The 24,677-nt window shown below is 32.4% G+C and overlaps 1 protein-coding gene across 1 annotated transcript; it reads right to left on the bottom strand.

Annotated features, from left to right (window-relative positions):
- Positions 1-2,441: 2,441 nt before the first annotated feature.
- Positions 2,442-12,490, bottom strand: LOC145691274 (cuticle protein 76-like). Its single transcript, XM_081766887.1, has 2 exons — positions 12,287-12,490; positions 2,442-3,201 (listed from the first exon to the last, which is right to left on the bottom strand). The coding sequence occupies exons 1-2, from the start codon at positions 12,293-12,295 to the stop codon at positions 2,716-2,718; spliced, it is 495 nt and encodes a 164-aa protein (XP_081623013.1). The 5' UTR covers positions 12,296-12,490; the 3' UTR covers positions 2,442-2,715.
- Between the last annotated feature and the right edge of the window lie 12,187 nt (positions 12,491-24,677).

Here is a 24,677-nt window from a genome sequence, read left to right as displayed (position 1 = left end):
AAGACCCTTTGATCTCTCATATACTAAACAATACTGAAATCATTATCTGGTAAAAAGAAAATAGGTGGAGATTTCAATTAGCGATTGAAAACGTTGCCTACAACAAAATATTATCAAGTTCCTTCAAGATAATTGACTGCAATAACCAGGTATGATACGTTACTATGGGCAGCATAAATGCGTGTGTTTATATCGTAATATAAGAGGAGGATCTTTAACCTGAATACCGCAGGAAAACGAAAGTTATGTCATTCCTATACTTCAGTCAGAATTAAAGAGTAAATTGTCCATGAATTTTGAAGTTTTGGGTCTAAATTAAGTATGTAAAACCAGATTTTAAATTCCATAAAGTATAAATAATAACCTATGATATATAAGTATATATTGCAGTGATTTGAAAGAATCAATGTGGAAGTAACACTTTCATTGAACACATTCCCAAGTCAATTTAGTTGTTTTATGGAGAGAAATACAAAAGCTGTTTCAAGTAATAGTCCGTTCTTTCAAGTGAGAAATGGAAATAAATTATGCCGATTTAATAAGCATTCATAATTTTGCAGTCTACTAAAGTTAGATACACGAAATAATTGGATAATGTCGTTGCTTTAGTCTTTGCTAACATTTTATATTAAATTTAAAAAAAGAGGTAGGTGTATGAAAATTCGCAGTTTCACCGAATAAGTTATATCACATTTCCTCGATGTTGTTTTTTCAAGTATGCATAAAACCAATGTTTGACCTACCATACGTTTCCAAGTGGTCTACTGAGTCTCACCAACCGAAAAATTTCTCTTTATTCATCATACATTATAACATTTCTAAGAACGATAGTCAAATTAAACAACTGTTCATTAAAATTTCTAACCAGAGATACGAATTTTATGTTTTATGTCTTTTCGGAGCTATGAAGGACGGGAACTACTGTTAACTGCTGTTGAATTTGAGTCAGTTAGCGAGTACACAACCTTCATAAAACAGATCATTCCTCACCACTCTAACTCTCTTCCAAAGGAAGTAGATTACAGAACCACGCTATCGCATCGGCCCAAAGATATATATATATATATATATATATATATATATATATATATATATATATATATATATATATATATATATATATATATATATATATATATATATATATATATATATATATATATATATATATATATGTATGTATATTGTTAACAATTTTAATACGAATATTAAAAAAGCATTTTCATGATACTAAAATCGTTAATTACGGTGCACCTTTTTTTATATAATAGTTAATTTTCCCTTTGATTGCTCAAATTCAGCATATCGTTTACTTCAATATGCCTAGTTAGATACTTGGAGTAGGATTTCCATTAGTGTATATAATAAAATATTTTAGAGTTTGTATATTTACATATTATTGTACAAACATTCATGTTGATTTTTTTTTCGTGTATAGAATGTCATTAGAGAAATCTCAGACAAACAGTACACAAATGATAAAGATCTTATTCTAATATAAGGAACGCACTCAATGTACTGTAAACTATGTTTACCCTACATATATACATTTTTATGGAGAAATTGTATGATACACACCGTTACTTGGCGAGCATACACATTGCACCATTTAAACTAAATTTTTATTATTGTAATTAAGTATTTATGTGCAAATAGAACAAGAAATAATCTAAATCCAAACTATTAAAATTTTATATCAAGTCACAAAATTATACCGTGTTGCTTTCACTTACAAGCCTTGAGCTCTCTTGGTGCTAAATTACGGTTTTGAATGTATGTACACGTTATAATCAAAACCGATTAGGTATGTAATTTTCGTATCAAAAATTCTAAACACGTAATGTAACTAACAGACAAATATAGGAGATCTCTATGACGCCAAATTAATATCTTGCCAAAGTTAAGTGGGGAAAGCGAAAACGTATATAAGAGCTAGACTTGTAACAAGGGATACAAATGAATATTTGTACTCACGAACGAAAGTGTAGATTTATCATATATTTTTTTAAATGTTGACCTTTATCTTTCCGTACGACAGTTTCTGGCAATATTCCATGAATTACTTTTCCTCTATGTGGAACAAAAGTATAATCAAATAGACCTAAAAACTCCAACATTATTAATAAAATCATATTGGCAATTACCATAGACAAGTTGTAGAGAAACTTGTCAAATAAAAACTAAATCATTTTTATTGATATTAACAAAGTAATTTTCTAATGGAAGGATTAACATTGATGTTTCATCCACTATAAAGAGGAAGGCTAGAAGGTAGTAATTCTATTACTTTTAAAACAATTATAAAATCATGAAATTCTAACGGTCACTACTGCGTTACGGAGAAAATACACATAACATTTCTCTATTTGAACTTTAATAATGGTATTTAAAAAGAGATTAGAAAAAGGAAGTATGTAATGAACAATAAATATAATCACAGATTTATACATTAAATTATTTATTTTTTATTGCTATGAACCATATATAAATTAAATATATATGAATTACTAATATTTTATAAGTGCAAGATAATATAGTTTCACAGAAACAACGCCTCCACCCACGATGGGCTAATATACAGTACCACTGGAAGAACGCACTGCAGATTTAGTCGTTGACTAGAGAAATATAATTTCTCACGAAGTTTTATGAAGAGTTCAATAGACAAGAGAGGATTATTAATAGGAAGGGAGATGGACTTTTATGAGAGGGAAATTAATAACCATAGCTGATTCCGTAGCCGTTGAAAGACAAATGGGCAACAGCAGGGGCTGCAGAGTAAGCAGTGCCAAGCAATCCAGCTGGAGCGGCAACGGCTGTTCTGATGGCGGGAGCTCCATAAGCGTAGGCTGGAGCACCATAAGCTCTCAAGGCAGGAGCAGCATAGGCTCGGAGGGCAGGAGCGCCATAAGCGTAAGCTGGAGCATGATAAGCGGCAACAGCTGGGGCACCATAAGCCAAAGCATCGTTGCTGACACGGACATCAGATTTGCGGACGCTGGAGTATGGAGTGTCAATGGTCTTGTGGTAGGTAGATACTTGTCCCAAGTTACCGTAGCTTCTCAGGGTGTTAGCAGACTGAGAAGTGATAGCTGGGGCGGCTACAGCCACGGAGTGAGCTCCATAAGCGTATGGAGAGGCGTAGCCGTAGGCGGGGAGACCAGCCTTGGCAACAGCCACAGCGGCAGCAAAAATCAAAAACTGAAACAGAAACAGAAACAAAGCACATAAATCTTTCTGAATACGACTTTAATATAAATATAAAACTGACATTTAACAACATACTTAACTGGGGTAAAGATTCTAGTATTATCATATGTATTTTTTAAATAAATAATAAACTAAAAAAATCTTGGCTTTGGAGTATGAGCAGTACAAAAATCATCTATCACCTCCAAATTACGTTTTATGAAAGAGAAATCTGATTCTCACAATTTGGGTTATTTTGTTCGAAATGGAACGCAGAGTAGGTAGTAAGGAGCTTTTTCATGTAACGCTGATAACTTTATTCTGTACAACTACCATTCGAGCATTACAGAAGCTAAGGGTATTATCTCTGATTCTTTTATTCTTACGAAAATTTAAATTGAATTTTTGTTGAAAAATATCCTTTCTCTTACTGATATGAAAGCACACACTTATTCATTAGAATAACAACTCGAGAAGCTTGTTAAAATTGCATGCATTTTAACTAATTCTCCCTTTTCAACTATCTAATAGGTTCATCTAATAATTCTAATGAGATCTTTCACTTCTTTTGGAATGATTTCTGACTGTCTATCTGATGCTCCCATTAAATCGCTGTACACTGCCCTTGATCTCTACAAATCACTAACTAGATTCGTAATAAGACAGAGGTGCAATGCTGAAATTAACTTCTAAAAAAAGCTTGTCATTTTGAGGCACGTCATCTGCAAAGCTAATGTCTTGTGTAGCTAATAACGCTGTATTGTTTACTCACGTATTTATTTTATAAGCGATTTTGAATTGAGCAGTTGATAGAAAAGTATCATACTACAGTAAATAAATGCATCTGTACCAAAATAATTCGTAAAATGATTCAGAATTCTGTAAAATAGTCATAGTACTAAATAATGAATGAAACATGATACATGGCAACATCCATGGTATTACAAAAAAAAAGTTTCTTTTAAAATATATTTTTTTTTAAATTTACAGTAATATCTTTAGCTCTTACTCTTAGGTAGATAGATCATACTATGTACAGTCAAAGAGAAAAGGGCTCAATTGTCCAACACATTTTCTTTCATCAGTAGCTCCCCGGAACGAACGAATGAAATTATTTGAGTGGAACTTAACGTTCATTTTCAGTCTTATAAATAGGCTGAATTTGAGTTTAGCGTCCCTTTCAGTAGCAAGGCTGTATGAGACATGAACCTAAAGCTTAGTGTGCTTTCAAACCACATGAGCTTTCGCAGGGAATCAAACCTTCATCTCCCGCGCCAAAGACGCGCATACTTCGACTTATAGTTTTACGTTTGATTCGATGAATTATGTTCTCCAATGGGACTTAAACCCTAATCTCTTCCACCAAAGGAGAGAACATGAACAATTTAGTCTTTAGGGAGAGTTTACGGGTTTTAATTAATTTCAATACGGGTTCTGGTACCTTTCCGAGAAAAAAATCTCTCTACGTCCATGTAAATTGTAATAAAATGGCGTGTAGCAATACAAAACAATAATATATTTCAACACTATGCTCTTATTACAACAACAATAACTACTGCTACTACTAGTACTACTACTACTACTACTACTACTACTACTAATAATAATAATAATATTAATAATAATAATAATAATTGAAGATGAAATATGGTACAGCAATTTGTTGAAACGCATTTAAGAAAGTTTCAACTGTAATGTATACTGAGTAGGAAGTTAATATTTTATGTAGCACTCGCGAAAAAATAACGTGAAATAAAGAATCTTTCTGCTATTTTTCTTCTCTTCTTTATTTTTCTTTTGAAGGAATTCATTATCAAGTATGAATAGCCAATGATAATATACTACAAGCTCTTGTTATGTATATGTGCACAGTTTGTGGAATGAAGTCTAAAGGAAAATGATTCAAATGCTGCATTATTACTATTAACCTTGATGTTTACGACAATATTATCTATCAATGTAAAATAAAATTACTTATTTCATATACGTCTATTAAATTACTTTCTTTGCATTGTATTTTAGTTGAATACTTTTATACGATATTATTTTGATTAAAGACATACGAGTGGACAGAAAAAACAATATTTAACTGAACTGTATAAGAAAAAAGCCACCTTGGAAGTAGTGTGTCTAAAGAAGCAATAATCCTTATAAACGAACTACAAAATGACTTAGAATGCTACTTTATTCATTTGTAGCCTTGAGATTACAATATCCAATGTCACTTTTCTGCACAGTCTTGGTATGTTGTATTTGGAAAACTTTTATTAGAAATAAATAATGTTTATTTACATAATCTATTTATTATTATTGATTAACTGTACAAACAGACAGACAGCGTGCAGGTCACTGGTTAATCAAACGGTTTGTATTCAGCTTTACATACCCATACACACAAAATAGTATGTTTACACTGTATGTCTGATTTACTAATGAGTGGGTGTATTGAAAAAAAAGTACAAAATGTTACATAACGTGGAATAACAGAGTATTGTCAGCTGCTAGTTATAATATACTCACATTATGAACATGTTAAGGTTCACGGAACCCCATTCACTCATCCTGTATGATAGCTTTTGAAATGAAGTCAAATACGCCTATTATGACATGACAACTATGAATCCTAGTAAAATTGATATTCATTTAAAATGAATTTATCCAGTTCCATGGATATTTCTCATTTATCACAGACACTGATCGAACACCCCAATTATTGTTTCTATTTCCCTCTGTTGGAAAAACTTTACTGCCCACACAATCTCCGTACTTCGCTAACCACAAACAGTTTCCAAGAAATAACTCAAAGTGAAAGGGAAAAAAACATTTAAAAATTTTTCAGTTTAACATTTCACGACTATACGTTTTAGGTTAAAGAAGACTGATGATTAAGGCAAGTAAATGATGACGGAAGAATCGATAGAATGAGAATTTGGGAGGAAACGGGAGTACTCCGAGAAAACCAAAAGATACAATGTTGTGCACTAGAAACTTATTGGACCGAGAATTGAACGAAGGACCCCATGCACCAAAGGTAAGAGATAAGAGATCTACCATTGAGCCACCATACCCCTACACTTCGTTTCGAAAGAAAATATGTATATACAATGATGCTTTTTGATGTTCAAATTCTTTGTTTATAAAGAGTTTGGTTTATCAAAACTCCTTATAGATTTACCTGTCCGTGTTTCCATTAGGGATGGGCAAAACCGGTTTTTATAAAAACCGAAAACCGGTTTCTATAAAAACCGAAACCCGAAAAAACCGACATTTCGGTTTTCTCCCAAACCGGTTCGGTTTTTCACCGAAACTGGTTTCGGTTTTCTCCCAAACCGGTTCGGTTTTTCACCGAAACTGGTTTCGGTTTTCTCCAAAACCGGTTTCGGTGAAAACTTTTCGAAAACACATAAAACTATTTCTGTGGAAATGGATTCGGTTTTCGGAGAACAACGAAACACCATTCTGGTCAAAAAAAGAACAAATTTTTGGGAAAAAACCGGAATCGGTTTTGAAGAAAACCGAAATCGGATCAGGTGAAAAACCGAACCGGTTTCGGAGAAAACCGAACCGGTTTTGAAGAAAACCGAAGCCAGTTTTTTGAAAAATTTCAAGAACCGGGTTCGGGTTTTCTAAAAACCGAAAACCGAAAAACCTGTTTTTGTGCCCACCACTAGTTTCCATCTAGGAGAAAAACAATTAAGAACTACTCGATGGATCACAATCAATTTTGCCCTGGATGAAGAGGGTCAAAAGTTATTAATTTAGTGTGTTGATTGAGGTGACCCATCCACCGAAGTTCGAAGAAATAAACCATTTTCGCTTTTAACGTTGATCACTATCAAGCAAAAATGGTAATAGATAGCGAAAAATGATTTGCTGCAATCGATTATGCGTCTCAAGAATGTATTTCATCTCTATCTTTAACTTCATACTGAAACTAGATTTAATTGAATCCACTGGAACTTCTGGATTTAATATTGAATGAAAAAATATCATATATCATATCATACAAATCAACTCCTTCATATAGTGTACAAGTGATCCTAATTTATATTATGCCAATTGGTCACACTAGAAACTCTTAAAGTGTACTGCGCTTTCAAGATGTGTGTTTTCAAGTTTAAACTCTGGTGAGAGAACGACGTCCTTTAATGTTACTTGAATCCCTCCGCTTCGATAGTAGCTCTCGTTCTTCAGGACCACTTGTAAAGCGAAAACAACGACAAATCAATAAGTAAAGGAATGTACAACTTGTTCGTAAGTAGTTTAAAAGGCAATATGTTCGTAATATGTGCCTCTCCATTTTTGATGGCTAAGATGTACGTTTTTTTTTTCCGCGTAATCACATGTTCGATCCCCGCCCGAAAGAGGTGTTTGTAGCACATACAAATCCAAATAGTATCTCGAATATCGCTTTAAGAAGTAAGCCCCGTCTTATATTGCTTTGGTCTCAAACGGGCACTAAACTTGAGGTAATAAGTCTTTAAATGCAACATTGTTTAATATATTATTCAACTCATTATCCTTTTTTTTGGAACATGCACAATTTAACAAAAGAAACACTGACCAAAGCTTAAAACACACTTTATTTTAAATTATAATAACGGTTTCGGATATCTAACATATCCTTCTTCAGACAATATCAAAAATAAATGAAAATACAGACATAGCTGTATTTACATTTATTTTCGATATTGTCTGAAGAAGGATATGCTAGATATCTGAAACCGTTATTATAATTTAAAATAAAGTGTGTTTTAAGCTTTGGTCAGTGTCTTTTGTTAAATAATCAATCCAAAGCCATGGATAGTCTTAATATGTACATTTTATTTTGTGTTTTCATGATTAATGACAATAGGTACATGTATTACTGCTGTGTTGGTAGTACTGGATGCTGATATAGAGGAAAATTATTTAGTATTATTGGTTGTCATTGTTCAGGTTTAGAATTGTTTCATTACCGCATGTTTGTTCCACTTCATGATGTTATGAAACGAAGAATTCGAATTGCAACTGCATTTTATTAATTTTTACTATGTCACTAGAAGTGTTTATAGTTTCAAAAGAGTGGAATATAGCATCTTCAGTTTATTATTATTATTATTATTATTATTATTATTATTATTATTATTATTATTATTATTATTGGGTAAGTGTTACATACAGTATGTTTTACAGCAATGTCCTATTTCTGAGGCATTGACATACTGAGATTGCAACTGGCATGATAAGGAAAAAGTAACAAAGGTAGCGGAATATGTAAAGGGTTCCAAAAATAAAACACCTTTCGTAAAAAAATAAAAAAATAAAATAAAATAAAATAAAATAAAATAAAACTGTCCGGAAAAGTATTAAAAAGTGCTGTTTCAATGTAGTATGATCATAATCATCGTCAATAAGTCAATTAACTAAAATCTATTGTGAATAATTTTGACAGTTAGTGAGTTAATATATCGGTACCTATTTTCGTATATTCTTTGAAAAGAAAGAAAAAAGAAGAAAAAGAGAAATCTGATATAATCCGGAATTTGTAATAATACTCATCGGTCATTTTAAATATTTTGCTTTTAAGGAGTTTGGTTTCCTAATTTTTGTTAAATATATGTATGTATTTATTCTATTTGTCAGTGTGTCCGTCCGGAAGACATAAAATCTCAAGAACCACTTGACGGATAAGCATAAATTTTGACCAGAATGTAGAGGTTTAAAAGTCCGGAATCGCGTTCATTGATAGAAATGATTCATTCAATTAGTCCTTAGAGACGGGAATCAAAAATCGATTTCCCATATATTCATTCCTATGGAAATATTTGTGGGTATCATCCTTGCTTGATAGACTAATTCCAATGCTATTAAGACTAGCGAGGTAGTATACTGATCAGGATGCAAAATACTAATCTATTCGTGGAACACAACGTTAAAATGAAGCTAAATGAGTTTCTACTTGAGAAATCAAAAGATTTAAAGAGTTGGCATGGTGCCTCACTGGTGAAGCGCTTACCTCTGGTGCATGGGGTCCCTGGTTCGATCCCCGGTCAAGTAAAGTGTGGACAACATCGTGTTCGTGGGTTTTCTCTGGGTACCCCCATTTCCTTCCACTCTCTCATTCCACCAATTATTCCATCATTATTCACTTGCCTTAATCATCGTCTCCCTTAGTCTACAAGGCATAATCGTTCGTGGAACGTTAAACTGAAAGATTTCATTTCATGTTTTCAAAAGAATTAAGTATTTTATATTTTCAAATACACATTAAACTTAAAATATACATAATTTAAGGTAAAATGATATATTGAAAATTAGGCTTGGTAAAATTTAGCTTGTTAAGTAAACTCTTTCGCTGAAACATTGTGTGTTTAATATGTGGCAACAAATAAGCAAAAAGGAGAAAATACAGCACTTTCAACCTAGAACTGTTCAGTTATTCTTATAATATTTGAACTGGCAAACTGGTAATCATAAAAGAAAATTTTTAAAAAAAATGTGTGAAGGTACTGTAGGAGAATTTTCTTTCTGTGTTCTTTTTATATAACATCAGCTTCGTAATCTTAGTAAGATATGAAAATTTGAATCTATAGCAAAATCATTTGTCTGCAGCTTTTAGTACAAAACTTTCCTTGTGATTACATGGTCAGCGATCTTATTTTTAATGCACGAAGCTCAGGTTTGATTCCTGGTGAGAGTTATGCGATTTGGACTCCACATTACACACTATCTCAATATCCCACAATCTTTATGCTAGAAAGACCCTAAACTTCAATCAAATGTTAAACAATCAAAGCCAAAATTGCATTAACCTTTCGTTTCATCAGTTCTTATTTAAGTGAGACAATACCCACTATGGTAGATTAATTGATATTCTATTGTATTTTACAAATGGGCACAAACAGTCACTATACACAAAATTATAATTCTTCTCACTTTCTTTTTTAAATTTAATTTTAAGCTGAAAAGACATTAAGTTAATTCGTATAGTCATTAACAAAGAAGATATTCTCTTTTACATATATGTATATTTCTATCTGCCTCCAGACTAGAAAGAAACAATCAATTTGAAACATTTGGCGTAACAAAGAGGAAATCACATTCTCTTAATGTCACGAAGACATTTTCTGAAATCACTGAATCCATTTTAAAATTACTGGCAAAACTAGTTACATTCACGCAAAGACTTTAGTTAAAGACTGTACAAATGATTCCAGACTTAATCTAAGTTTCCCCCCCTCTTGATCATTTGAATGAAATATCAAGTTCATTTTTGTATTAATAATAAGTATTTATTGTACTTGACTTATTAGGAAAACAGTTCAAAGGAAAGAGTGTATGCTCTTTCATGATGATAGTACTAATGAGTTACATTATAACAGAAAATATCTATATAATTTTGGTTTTAAGCCGATGTGAATTTCGGGAGAAAATATGAAAGAAAATTAGTCAGTGCTAATAGTATGCATCGTATTATATATGTGTTCTCATATCTGTGAAGCTATAGTTAACTGGAATACATTTCAATGTATGGAAGAACGATTTATTATAATTGTTTTCAACAAATTTTAACAGTGCTACAATTTAAATGTTTCCCATTCTATTCGTATTTGACATTTTTGTATGGTTTCTTTGGAGCATAATCTAACTGGAACGTCACATTAGGTGATCTGTAATAGTATATGGAATATCAATTTTACGACTATTTTCAAATTAACAAATATTCGCAACTATGTGACAATTAAAGATAGGTTCTCTTAACCAACATATTAGGTAGTCTCTAATGATGTGCAAAATTTATATTGCATCGTATTAATGAGTACGGTAAAACTATGAACTTTATTCTAGCATTAAATAAACAAAATGCAGAAGAAAGTTATTCACTTGCTAGCCAGTGAAAAACATTAGTTTAATCCTATTGAAGTATTATATGGTTTCAATTTCTGAGCCAAAATACATACATCTTTGGGGAAAATGATTTCCAAATTTTATTTTAGTCATAAAACCTATTTAGTTTCGATTTTGATGATAAAGCGTTGAATTAATAGCTAACTCTGAAAACAACTTCTTCTACAAAGAGCCGAAACTTCATTGAACATCAGAGGTGGATCCATTAAAAATATTTATAGGAAAAATTCAAATTCTCACTCTTCACATGTTTTCACGTTCAATTTATCCTTAAATGAATAACGATCTCTGCCCTAGGTAGATAGGAATCTAGAGTTTGATAACATAGTTCTATTCTCTCTAATAATGGTTTGTACACAAATATGAACAATTTAAACACAAAAACCGGTATGTTTTGGAGTTTTAACCTCGTGTTTATGTAATGATTTAAATTCAAGTAATATTTCAGTGGATTTTTCTCTAACATCACATAATTCTCTACCTATATGTAATTCATCTTCGCAGTCCATTTGTTTCAAGGATAGCACAATATTAATACATTGTTTTGCAACAAAGTTTATAGGAGGTTCCTTTTAAAATGTAAGTTGTTCTTTGAGTGAGTTTGGTTCAATCTAAAATTATAAAATTGCTATACAGTTACATCAGCGTCGTGTTTATTTATTGACTTGCATTAAAATTATTATTTCAGTGAAGTTTTCTCTAGCATCACTATGACGAAATAACATATGGTTTTATTTGACATAGCTGATAGTGAGAATAATTGCCATTAAAAATTACAACACTACTTAACATGAGTAGAAATACATCTCACAATAGCCTTCAATACGTAAAAAAGACCTTGTATTTCTTTGAGTATATTTATTGGTTTTCCAGTTTCTCTTAAGCTGTTTGCTGTTATATGTACAAGAATGGTCAAAATTGAATAAAGCTTTAGTTTGTTACAGTCCGTTTAGATCAAAGATTTTAGTACCATAGAATTGATTGCAGTGCGTTTCTTGCAAAGATTTTCAGTAGCACAAAACTAATCTAGTTTTTGGCAACGAGAGTTATAGTTTTTAAAATATAGTTTATTTCTTCAGTAATTTGACTTCAATTTTAAAATATAAAAATGCTATATACGGTTATATGGAAACTATGAAACTTATAACCATAATAGTATACCTTCGCTTATTGAACCCAGAGACTAAAACTAGAGGTAGAAACATACCTTATACATGTTGATAGATGAAGAGACGATTGAAAAATTCTCAACGAGACTTATAAAACAATGATTACTGTATAAGAGAAAATTTTACTTATATATATACAGTACACTCAAACAAGACTTGTGGTTCCATTTCAAATGGGTGTTTCCCCTTTGGGTATGGACACCTATATTGCGTGAGATTATTGCGATTATAATAAGCGTAATAATAATCGTAAAACTTGTTGTGTATAAATTCTAAACAAGCTTCTGAGGGTGTGGAGGGTATTCACAACTGAATCAAGAAAACGAAAGGCCAAGAGTTAAAGAAAAATAAAAAATACAATCCAGAAAGGAGGGAGCTTAAAATGGCATATAATGTTCCACTTTCACTATGTGCAACCATATTTCCCTCTGATGGTGTTAGAGGTCGACTCAATTGTCCTCTGTCTCCATTATAAGTTGGGCGAGGCTGCTCGGCGCATATATGTTGTGTCCATGTGAGAAATCAGTTCAGAGACCTTTCTTAGAATATGTGACATATGTAGTCTGACATAGACACGTGCATCTTTCCTTCTACGCCTCTAGTGTGTCTTGTGTTCTTTTATGAAAAAGATAATTTACATTGGTAAAGAAAGAAGTACCTCTAGTTGCTACGTAGGTGTCTTTGGGGGAAGGAGTTTTTTCTCTATCGTTAACATTAAAGGCGGTGTTCAGTCACGCGTCCACAGAAATTCTCTTCTATTTTTGTCTCAGGGATACAGTATGTTTGATGTGGCTATTAATTCTTCATGTCTCAAAGCAATTATTTCTGCCTCTGAAAACGCAAGGCAACAAGAGAAAAAAGCCTAAATTCTTATGGTACCTTGGCTCACAATTACGTTTTGTTTAAATTCTCGGAATTTTCTTGTATAAATACATTGCATGGTCGCTTATTATGTACTGTAATACACGATCACATATGAAACTCTGAAATAAAGTTGAGCTTTGATGAGCTATCCATGAATTCCTCTTTTGCAAATGAGAATATTGCCACCAAAGAATAATTTATGTGGGTGTCACGACTACAAATACTCAAATTTTGCGATTCAAAACTAGGTAATAATAATAATAATAATAATAATAATAATAATAATAATAATAATAATAATAATAATAATAATAATAATAATAATAATAATAATAATAATAATAACAAATGCATTTTTGCTGTAATTGGGTTGGAAGAAACTGATATGGCTAAGATACTATCTTTAAACACACATTATGACATTTACTTGAGTTACAGAATAAAAAAGAATAAAAAAAGAATAAAAATAATTTGCCATTGGTTTACTTGAATATTTACTGTAAGTCATCAATCAGAATAACTGGTTTAGGTTCAAGTTTTACTAGTAACTAAAAGTAACAAATAGATATATCTATTTGGCAATCAATTTATGACAGCATACACCACTTTGAACTGAATGCCTATCTAGTTTAAGTAATATTCGTAATTGTTTAATCAGCGGCAATACTACATACTGGTATGCTTCAGAGTATATTAGATATTGTGAAAGTACTTCTTTGCCAGCAACTGAAAGATTTATCCAGTTTATTTTAAGCATTTTTCAATGTTACTGTACAATTCTTGTGGGTATAATTAAAGAATTTACGGCAACCTTTTCAAGAAATTTGAAATGATAAGTGAGTGTAATTTGCCAACAACTTTAATTAGCATCAAATTGAATGTAAAATAGCTTAAAAGTCTCTACAAAATTATTAAAACTTTTCCAAAAAAAGTATTGCGCAAGTAAAGAAAAAGACCAAATTTTTGTACCTTAGTTAGTTTGGTCCCTACATAACCAGAAGGTATCTGAATCGAAACGAACGGTCCACTCTTCTGATTGGTTCTTCAAAATTTTCTCTTTGTTATTCTAGGTAAATGTTAGAATTACTTCTGCAATTATATGATACGTTGTTGGTATTTTTTCAAAATTTTTGACGTCAGCTTATTGTTAAAGTTATGTTTTTAGATCGTATTACCTTGGGTAGTGAAGGTAAATGTAAAAATTTCATAAGGTGTCTTTATAGCTCTTATAGTTAGCTATAAACTAAGCCGCTGATATTCATTTTGAAATTATTGATAAGGGCATGCGGGGAAACAATGGTAACCTTCATTTTAAAACCGAGTGAATTGTATTCAGAAAAAAACAATGTATAACACTCATGTGAGCTGAACTATGGAAGGTTCATTAGGAATGACAGCATGTTTATTGTACTCTTGGTCTACAACATCTTGGTTTGTCCAAAAGAGTGAAATCGCCATATTTATACCGCTGCAACCAACGCTGTTTACTGGCGCGGTACAATGTGCGATCCCCATAAACCGAAAGGAACTTCCTATGAATTGACGTGGTTGATTCATCATCGGTTTTGAACAGGAATTCCATATGGTTTACCTATGAACAATAGGAAACAATAATTATTACCATTTTGAATTCACAGGATCTCTAATGCTCGAAATATGCTCACCTAAAATTTCGTCGTTATAATGAAACTAATAAAAATATTATACCTATCTGTGCAAAACTGACTGAACGCTCTCTGTATTAATTAACATTTTGAAGAAAAATCTGCGTCAACTGGAGTTACAGTTTTGTTTTGGGAAGAGAAAAAAGACGTAAATCTAGGACTGTCTCGTCTAAACCGGAGCCCTAAACATAGAAATTCTTTTAAACTGTTTAAAACGAAATATGACAATACGATAACGAAAAGAAAATTGTTACAATTAGAGTTAATGTTCTTGGTTACAAATATTATAAGAGTATAATATTGTTTAACGGTGTTGAATACCTGGAATAACTATATTTTTAGTCCATTGATTTATACTAGGAATTACTTTTATAACTATTTTTTTGAAATGAACTTGAATTTTAAAGGTTTCAATTTCAGCTTCATTGGATTTTTTTTCAGCTCTCGTGAAAATTAGACTTTGTTCTATATAATGCTAATACATGTAATAATCGAATTGATCAAAATTTAAGTAATATTAAATTCTTATTGTAAAAGGGAAACGTCTCCGTGTGCAAATAACGCTAATTCCTAATAGTTAGCAGTCACGCGAATAGATGTCAGTGCCTGCACTACCTGCCAGACGCTAATAGATGAAACTAGCGTAGAGGCAATTTATAGATTTAAAACTGTTCTGGCGATTTAGTTGCAACTTAAAAACTATATTGTTTTAATTTATATACTTCATTATAGGGTCATAAACCAAACCTAGATTTGAACATGAATAATTGTGTATTTCTAAAGCAATATTGTAACCAGGTCGATGACACATGATAACAAAGTAGAATGAAACTCTATTTCATTTAATACACTTCATTACAGCTGAGATGCAATTCTTCACGTGCATAGGCTCTTGATACTTGGGAGACATTTATTTTAGTCGAGGCCTTCCTCCAAACTGATTTAGGTACCAATTAGTTATAATAGAGTATCTGCTTCGACTTTCGGGTCGTAATTTGTCTCATATACCTTAACCTTGGAATTTGAACTCCTTTGGGCTTAGAGTAATGTGAAATTTTCTCAAGTAAGGTTTTCTTCCACAAATTATATAAAAGTAATAGGATCGAACCCCTACCATTGAGCAAAAAATAGACACCAGGTTTCAAGGTTAAGGTATATGCGAGGAATAACAGAAACATAGGTTCGAAGTAGGTACTCAATTATAACTGGTCGGTACCTAATCAATTTGAAAAAAAAAGAAGCCACAGTTATCTTTTTTTTTTTTTTTTTTTTTTTTTTTTTTTTAGTATCGAGGGCCTATACACTTATAAGGAGTGGCTTCTCAGCTATAATGAACTGCATGAAATGAAGTGAAATTTCTTTGTAGTCTGTTCATATGTGACGTAGACCCGGTTTACTGTTATTTAGAGTGACAAACAGCTATAATACATTGCAACGATTTAATTACAATTTAAATATATTGGGCCTTATGCAGAGTAGTTTTTAGAGTTGTATTAAGAGCTTGACTAACTCGTAAAGCTAACTTCCGTGTTTTGTAGCACGTAAGTCAAGTTAATAAAGATTTATATCGAGAAAAAACCAACCAGGACATTTCCGCAGGATTATCTAAATACGTTGGGAGAAATCAATCTAAGAGAGAATACACTGTAAAAAATCGTTGTGTTATTTCAACGACATGCCTATGTGTTAACACGATTGTGTTAAAATATAACACAAACAGGTGATTAGAACAACTTACTCTCCATTTGGAGTTGTGTGTCAAATACCGGTAGTTGAAATGACACACAGCCTATGTTAAATTAACACAAGTGTAGAATTTTCGGTGTTGTTTTCTGCGTAATTGCCAAATATGTTGGGCATCTAATTATACAGGGTTATGAATTGAAGCTACAGACAAACAGAGTAGAAAGAAATGCTTAAACAAACCCAGGTATAAGCAAGATTTCAACATGCAAACCGCGCGATGTGTTTTCAATTGTTTTACATAATGTTTCTGAAGAAATATGTCAACAGCGAGAAACAACATCGTATTACTGTGTCACTTCTACACTGCACTAAAGCTCACCATTCAGCACCGGGGACTGTGCTTCAAAAATGGCGGAAAACAAGTAGAATCACGATTAAGAGGCAAACATATTATAAGGATATAGGTAAAAGTTTCCTGTCATTCTTGAGCAAGATGTTGGTGAAGGTTGTGTTTCGCAGCAAGAAATACTTCACAATAAGTGTTGGGGAGGACGACAAAAATTTTTATGGAGATTTTCTATATGAAGTACTCTGTAGTTCACTATTCTTATTTTAAAATTAGAATCTTCGGTAAGCATAAGCATGCATACTACATTCATTTCCAACACAGAAAAATGCTTACATCAATACCACACACGGAGTTATTTCAACACCGAAATAGGTGTCGTAGTAACACAGAAGTGGAGTCGAACTAACACCAAAAACGGTGTTAGTCTAGTAGTCTGACTTTGAATTTTAACACAGGAAGTGTTGAATTAGCACCAAAACGGTGTTACTTATACGGCTTTGACCTTGAATTATGACAGATTGTGTGTTGTATAACAAGAAAATTATGTTGAAGTAACACAGGGGCTGTGCTATATTGACACTTGACATGTTGTAATATTAAACAAAATAATTAACAACCTACACACTGTATTACTTTCTTCGTGTTGGTGCAACACCGCCACAAGTAACACTCAACACTTTTCTCCACACTAACGACCCTGACATGGTGTCAAATCAACACCGAAAATACTAATACAAATCCGAATTTAACACCGCTCTTCAACACCTGTTGTGTGTTAAAGACGTAACACACCCCATGTGTTAAACGCCGACACCGCGGGGTCTGTGTTGAACTAACACCGCATAGTGGTAGTCACGCTGGAACCACTACCCTGTGTTAAAATTCAGTTGAATTAACACAACCATTTTTTACTGTGAAGGATTCGTTTACAAGAACTTGATTTCTTCTAAAGTGTTTGGATAACCCTGCAAAAAAGTGGAGGTTTTTCTTTTTCGATATACGTAAATTGTTGTTAATTTCACCTACGTTTTACTAAATACGAAAGTTAGCATCACGCGTCAGTCAAGCACACTACAACACTAAAAACGACTCAGCGTCAGGTTCACTTTTTTCAAATTTAACTATTTGAAGATGGATAATGATTATGTTGAACGTGAACGTACATTGATGTTTATTATCATACCAAGGGCTCTAGACATTTTTGGATTTGAATACTTATATTTGTGTGATCGCAGGTCAGTTGGTGAGCAATTAAAAGAAAGTTAAATCCAAAGAATTAGAGCTTATAATTAAGTAGAATTTTAACTTATAGTGTATAACAAGCAGAAGGCTTGGAAGCAGCAACTATTCGGCAAAAGCATTTTTACAAAGCAAGAAACATTCAACTAGGCTTAAAGACGAAATATGTTAAATCGCATAGTTAAAATTCCAGTTTGTTTCGAAGAAACAAGAAAAGTAATGATGATTTAGGTACCCAACATCATTGAGTCTATGACAATGAAATTAATAAGTGACAGTCGTTGTAAATATATATAAGGATATGTCGGATTTTAGTAACACGTTAATAAACTATAACCAAAATATATGTTGTAATAGCTTATTATAAGGTATGAATAACTTTGAGAGAATTCGCTGCATTTTTAGTATTGCATCACATTTGATGCTCTACTTAAATAAAATATATTTATAAACTTCACCTTGAACCACTTCTTTCTTTGTATTAATTTATGTCAGTACAGCTTTTAAACTAAAAATCAACAAGAAAAACTCGGTTGAGAAAAGTAATTTTAGATTTAAAAATTAAAAATATAAACACTTCACCAAATCACATTATAAAATATGACTTTTATAATGTCCATTTTCAAATTTTAGCTTATTTACATATTGTCTCATACAAAACGATGAAGAATACAGGTATACTTTTATTTTACGTTGTACTTATGCCATGTTCTGCATTATAATGAGTTAGACACACCCACTTTTTACCGGTCACTAACTGCTCAATTACTTGCCTTCTCGGAAGTTAAAAGTAATGGATTAGTGTTACAGGTTGACCTTGCATAATGAGGAATCTGGGGTAATTGGGATACCAATAACTACAAATCTAGTCTTATTTGTTTTAAAATTAACTCGCATTTACGTAAGTTGAAGAATTCTTGTATTAAGGAAATTTTACTCCTCGTTGCATAGGTTTATAGTTATACTAAATGTTTATTTATCTAGTTATATTGAATATACTTGACGTTATTAATGAAATCAATTTATTTAGTATTTTCAGCTAGTATGTAATGTAAAGTTTCAGTGGCGTACGCGAAGAGGAGTTTCCGAGTTTTAACCTAAGGGAAGATCTACACCATCCTCTCAATCACTTGGTGAAATTCTGTGTATTCTACTTTATAGTTAAAAGGAAGGAACAGACAAATAGGCAAAGAAACAACAAAAAAGTAATACGGAGTGATCATTTTGCAGATTTTTCCTCATAACTTGATTTTCAGTTTTACAACAGTTTCAAAGATAAACTGTTTCAAAGATCTATATCTAAACGTGTTAATGATAACTAGAAAAAGTAGAATCCATGTTGTTTTTTAGTGAATGTGTGAAATGAGTACATCAGACCTTTGCTCTTACAGTATTATTTTACCCTATATACAGGGTGGGTCAAAATAAGTGTTACAAGCCAATATCTCTCGAACCATACATCAAATAAGAAAAATATTAATAGTTAATGTACAATACAGAGGGGCCTAAAAAATGAGTCAAACATAAGGTTTCCTTCGCTCCCCATTTTAGGGGGAGGAGGGTGTACGTGAAATTTTCAAATGGGAACATAGGCCAAGTGATAACTAGTTCGAAAGAGCTTGGAAAACTGAACAATTTCTGTAGGAAACAATTTTTGATACGGGGTACCCTTTTCAAGATGGTCCCCAAAAATGGCCCTATATCAGATAAAATTTCCAGTACTTATAAATCAGAAACGTCTGAGTAGGAAACGATGAGACAAAAAATGAAAAAAAGGAAAAAGCCATAACCATCGTGGAATGATATTGCAGCGGTATAGCCAGTGCCCCATCATGGGGCCCCGGGACCAACTTGAAAATTTCAAATCGGAATATAGGTTGAGTGATTAATTACTTAACTCTATGGGCTATGGAACCGGAGGTTCAATGCCGCGTGCACAAAAGCTCTCCACTGACTTCTATCCTTAGCTAACTGCATCCAGTTTCTACTTTGTATTCCAATCTCTGCAAGATCCATCTTAATATTGTCCTCCCATCTGCGTCTAGGGCTTCCTAGTGGTCGTTTTCCGATTGGCCTTCCAGTCAAGACTTTGAAAACGTTTCTACTTTCTTCCATTCTAGCTACATGACCTGCCCACCTAAGCCTCCTAGACTTGACGACCCTAACAATGTTGGGTAAACCATATAAATTATGTACTTCCTCGTTATGAAGTTTCCGCCATTCCCCATTCCCGTTCCTCTTGGGTCCGAATATTCGTCTCAGGATCTTGTTCTCAAATACTTTCAGTCTATGTTCTTCCCTCAGAGTAAGTGACCATGTTTCGCAACCATAGAGAACAACAGGCATGATTATCGTTTTGTATATTTTAAGTTTCAAATTCCTCGACAGAATTCGTGACGACAAGAGATTTTGAACCGAATAGTAACACGAATTCCTTGCTTTTAGTCGACATTTAATTTCTCCGTGAATATGATTTTCCTCTGTTAATATTGATCCTAGATATTTGAAACTATTCACTTTATCAAAAGTATTATTTAATATTTTAACGCATCCATAATTTGCAGTATACCGGTCCCGACGCACTTCCATGTATTTAGTTTTCTTCCTTGTCCGACGCTTTTGTGAATATTTCTGAACAAGTGCTTTTTTCTTTTACAGGATGAGGTTGTTAGCCTTACCCAAACCCCCAAGCTGGGGGACTACTCCTAGTCGGCTGTCCGCGACTGCTTATTCAGTATATTCGCAGCTAACCTCTATATCTAGAGGCCTTCTCCTCGATCCGCAACCTGAGGACGCGCCATGCCGTGGTGACATAGGTTGATACGTGTTTAATAGATCGTGGAAAGCCAAACAGCTTAGTACAAAATTTATTTTGATTTCGGACAAGCCTGTCTCAAAATGGCGGCCGTAAATGGTTCCACATTCAGATACAAAGCGCAGTGTTCAAATTAAGTGTTACACGCCAATATCTCGCGAACTATGCATCAAATAAGAAAAGTGTTAAGAGGCAATGAACAATTCAGACGGCCTAAAATATGGGTTAAACACGAGGTTCCCCCGCTCCCCATTTTGGAGGGAGGGGTATAAGTGGAAGTTTCAAATGGCAACATAGGGCGAGTGATACCTTCTTTGATAGATCGTGAAATGCCAAACAGCTTAGTACAAAATTAGGACCTCGTGTTAGACCCATTTTTAGGCCTGTCTGTATTGCATATACATTGACTCTTAACATATTACAGCTATTATTAAGTTATTAAAATACATAAAATTTACTTATTAAAAATGTATTTAAATTGAGTAAATGCGTAGGTAACGTGGGTTAATTAAGCGTCGTTTCAACAGATTTTGATTTGATTTTGAGTTTAGCATCCCCTTCAGCAACGTGATGACAGTGGTTCGGTAATGATTCGAGATCTTCATATGACAATTTTAACGGGAAAGGTAGAAAATATTGCCTTCCTCAAATGTTCATGGCGGTATTCTTAGAAAATAAAGTACGAAAGTTCACACATTGGAACCATGAAGTATTTTCAAGTTAATGAAGGTAGTAGTAAAACAACAGGATATGGAATAAAAATTAAAAATTAATAATAATCGTAAAGATAACTTTTTAAAACAATGTTTTTATGAAAGGAGATATTTTGTGGATTAAGATTAAGAGATAGAACTAATTATAAAATGTTGGGAGCGATTTTATTTTCAATTTACATTTGTATTATCTACTATCGTCCCTAAGACACACACACACACACACACACATATATATATATATATATATATATATATATATCCCAATGCTTTTAGTTAATCTCATTTCTTCATATTATTCCAGAAAAAATATGCTTTTACTGTATTTTTAAAATGTTTTTAAATAACGGTTGTTATTCATAATTAGAAATTCCCATCATGATCAGTCCAAGACAACAATCTCTCAACGCAAACTCAAAATTATAAATGAAAGAAAAAAGTCTCTTAATTAAACTGATCGTGTATTTCACCAGCTTGCTACGTAGTCACTATACATTTAAAACTGAGCCATCCCAAACAACTATTGTGAGAGTTTTGTTAGCGTAATCCCTCCATTAATGATACGCTTTGGTACAACAAGGCTGATTATACAGATATAATCGAGACAAAGTTATCACAAGCTCTGAAATTCAATTCCAAATATCCTCAGGCAGATGTGAATTTGATGGCGATTTCAACGACTTTCGTGACAGTTACTGATGCTTTTGTGTTCCCTGTGTTTTGAGTCTTCCGGCTGATTGACGTCACACCAACTTCATCTGCCAATTAACTGACGTTTCTGTGAAGTTTAAAAGATATAAATATACTATTAGACACAAACATAATAATCATCAATTATGAAGCTATTAAAACTAGTTGTATTTCTTATTACAGCTTGAATAAATAGTTGCATTATAACTCTAATATATTATGTATTTTTGAGAAATTAAAATTAATTTTAATTGTAAATAAATATAGTAAGAATAACAAATTAATCATAATAATAGTCTACTAAAGTGGTTTCCAACCTTTTTTGACTAAAGAAACACTTACCGAATGGCCACAAAATTGCGAGGCATTTGTTTAACTCATTATTAATACGAAATAAGTTTTGTCGTCTCGTGAACTTTTATAGAAGTATTGTCTCGTATCGATTCACAATATAATTTTTTCGACTCTATTTTGCCTTATGTTGTTTTATAAGCTTAGGTACAAAATTTATGCTGTGATTTTAAATTTCATCTAAAAGTTACAGAATCGTTTGGCGTCACGAGAGAGCCACCTAATGTTATGATATAACAACATTTAAACAATTATTATTATTGGAGTATTTTATATAATGACCTGTAAATCGTTAAACATTGATAAATATTCTTCATTGTGTTCGCCGAGTCACTTTAACAATTTATAGATTTTATAATATAAATCATGTAACACAAGAACCGTATTTAAGAACTAAGACTTGGATGAACTAGTGTTGATCGTAAGATTAGATATATTTATTGTCTCGTCTTGATTTTCGTCTTCAAAATGAGACGGAAACTGTTATATTTTTCGTCTCGTTTCGGTTTTAAAGCCAGACCAAAAAAGTATCGACTCATGGGAAACAAGTTTCTGCCATTGGAACCCTTAACTCGTACAGCCTGTCAAAAAATTTATGTTAACTACTTGAAGTAACTATCAAACGTTTCATAATGTTAAAATTCTAAAGTTCCGTGACAAACCCTATAACACTGCGTGACACACCAGTTTGTTGAGACACCAGTTAGGAATCACTGATCTATATATTACTATGAACATGGTGTTTTTCACGTAAATTTCAAGCTGAAATTACTGTTTTCTATGTTCTTGTATGTTTTTGTATGTCAAATTGAAACATAATAAACATCAGTATTTGATTTCCTTGCTAGGTATTCTTATTTTTAGATTTGATGTTAGTTTGATGTTTAACCCTTCCTTTTCTGCATAAATCCACAGGGAAAGTGGATACGAATCAATAGTTGAAAGTAACATCTGAACACGATATGTTCGGGAATTAAATACAATCTCCTGTATCTTCACTATACGCTATAGTGATCGTTATATATACACAATATTTATTTACTAGATAAGCTTCAAGAAACTGTTTCGTTATCATTTTACGATAGTACAACATAAAAATTAAAGAATAATAAGAAATAAAGTAGATGAATAAACGAAATTATAGGAGCTAATCAAAGTAAAATACTAAATAATAAGATGACCCTACTCAGAGTGATACATGATACATCTTTCTTTAACTTAACGTCTCAAGTTTTTCGCGTATGGGGTGAAGGAGATGAATGATTAATGAAAAGTTAATTATTACGAAAGAATTTATAGAAGAGTGTGGGAGAAAACGGAAGAACCTCTGGAAAACCCAGAGATATGCTATCGTCCATCATGAATTAACGTGTCCTTGTCTTTTTACTAAGAACTTTGTATATATATGGTAGAAAATCCTAGAGAAGTGCATGGGTCGTTGAAGTTGTATTGGTGATCTAGAAATTAAGAAAATTTCATTATAAACTTTTTGGATAATGAATGTCTAGACATAAACATAGTTCTAGAGAGTAATTAAGTTCTAATTGTACGTACAATGAAGTTTCGCACAAGAATTTGATGTTTCACTAAAGACTCCACTTAGTGAAATATCAAATTATATTATTCTAAATCAAAAATATATCAATCAAATCAAATAAAAAAAAAATATATCCACTTAGAAGTATAGGAATAGCCTCATCTATCAAACAGGTAAATAATAGAGTATAGATAAAAAAATAACTCCTTGTAGTAAGAGCTACGCACTTCTATTAGACGCCAGGCAATTTGTTTTGCAATAAATAATAAGTGATTTTAACACGTCAGTACACGCCCTCCAATTGTAACATGAGAACACGCCATGACGGCAATTTGCTCACGCAAGTTTTGATAGTTAATTTCAATATTTTTACTTTTTTATTGAGAGTGAAAAATTTATTCTATGAAATTTTGGCTTCTTAGCTTATTATATTCACGTTCATTACTTACAAAAGATTAACCTAAAGATTTTGAGAAAATTTTTGTTATGTTTTCACAGTTTTTGAATTTTCTATTACTACA

Source organism: Thermobia domestica, chromosome 1 (genome assembly GCF_964235325.1).
Source record: "Thermobia domestica chromosome 1, izTheDome1.hap1.1, whole genome shotgun sequence".
Taxonomy (NCBI): domain Eukaryota; kingdom Metazoa; phylum Arthropoda; class Insecta; order Zygentoma; family Lepismatidae; genus Thermobia; species Thermobia domestica.
The sequence above is the reverse complement of the archived record's forward strand: the minus strand, read 5'-3'. Positions and strand labels throughout refer to the sequence as shown.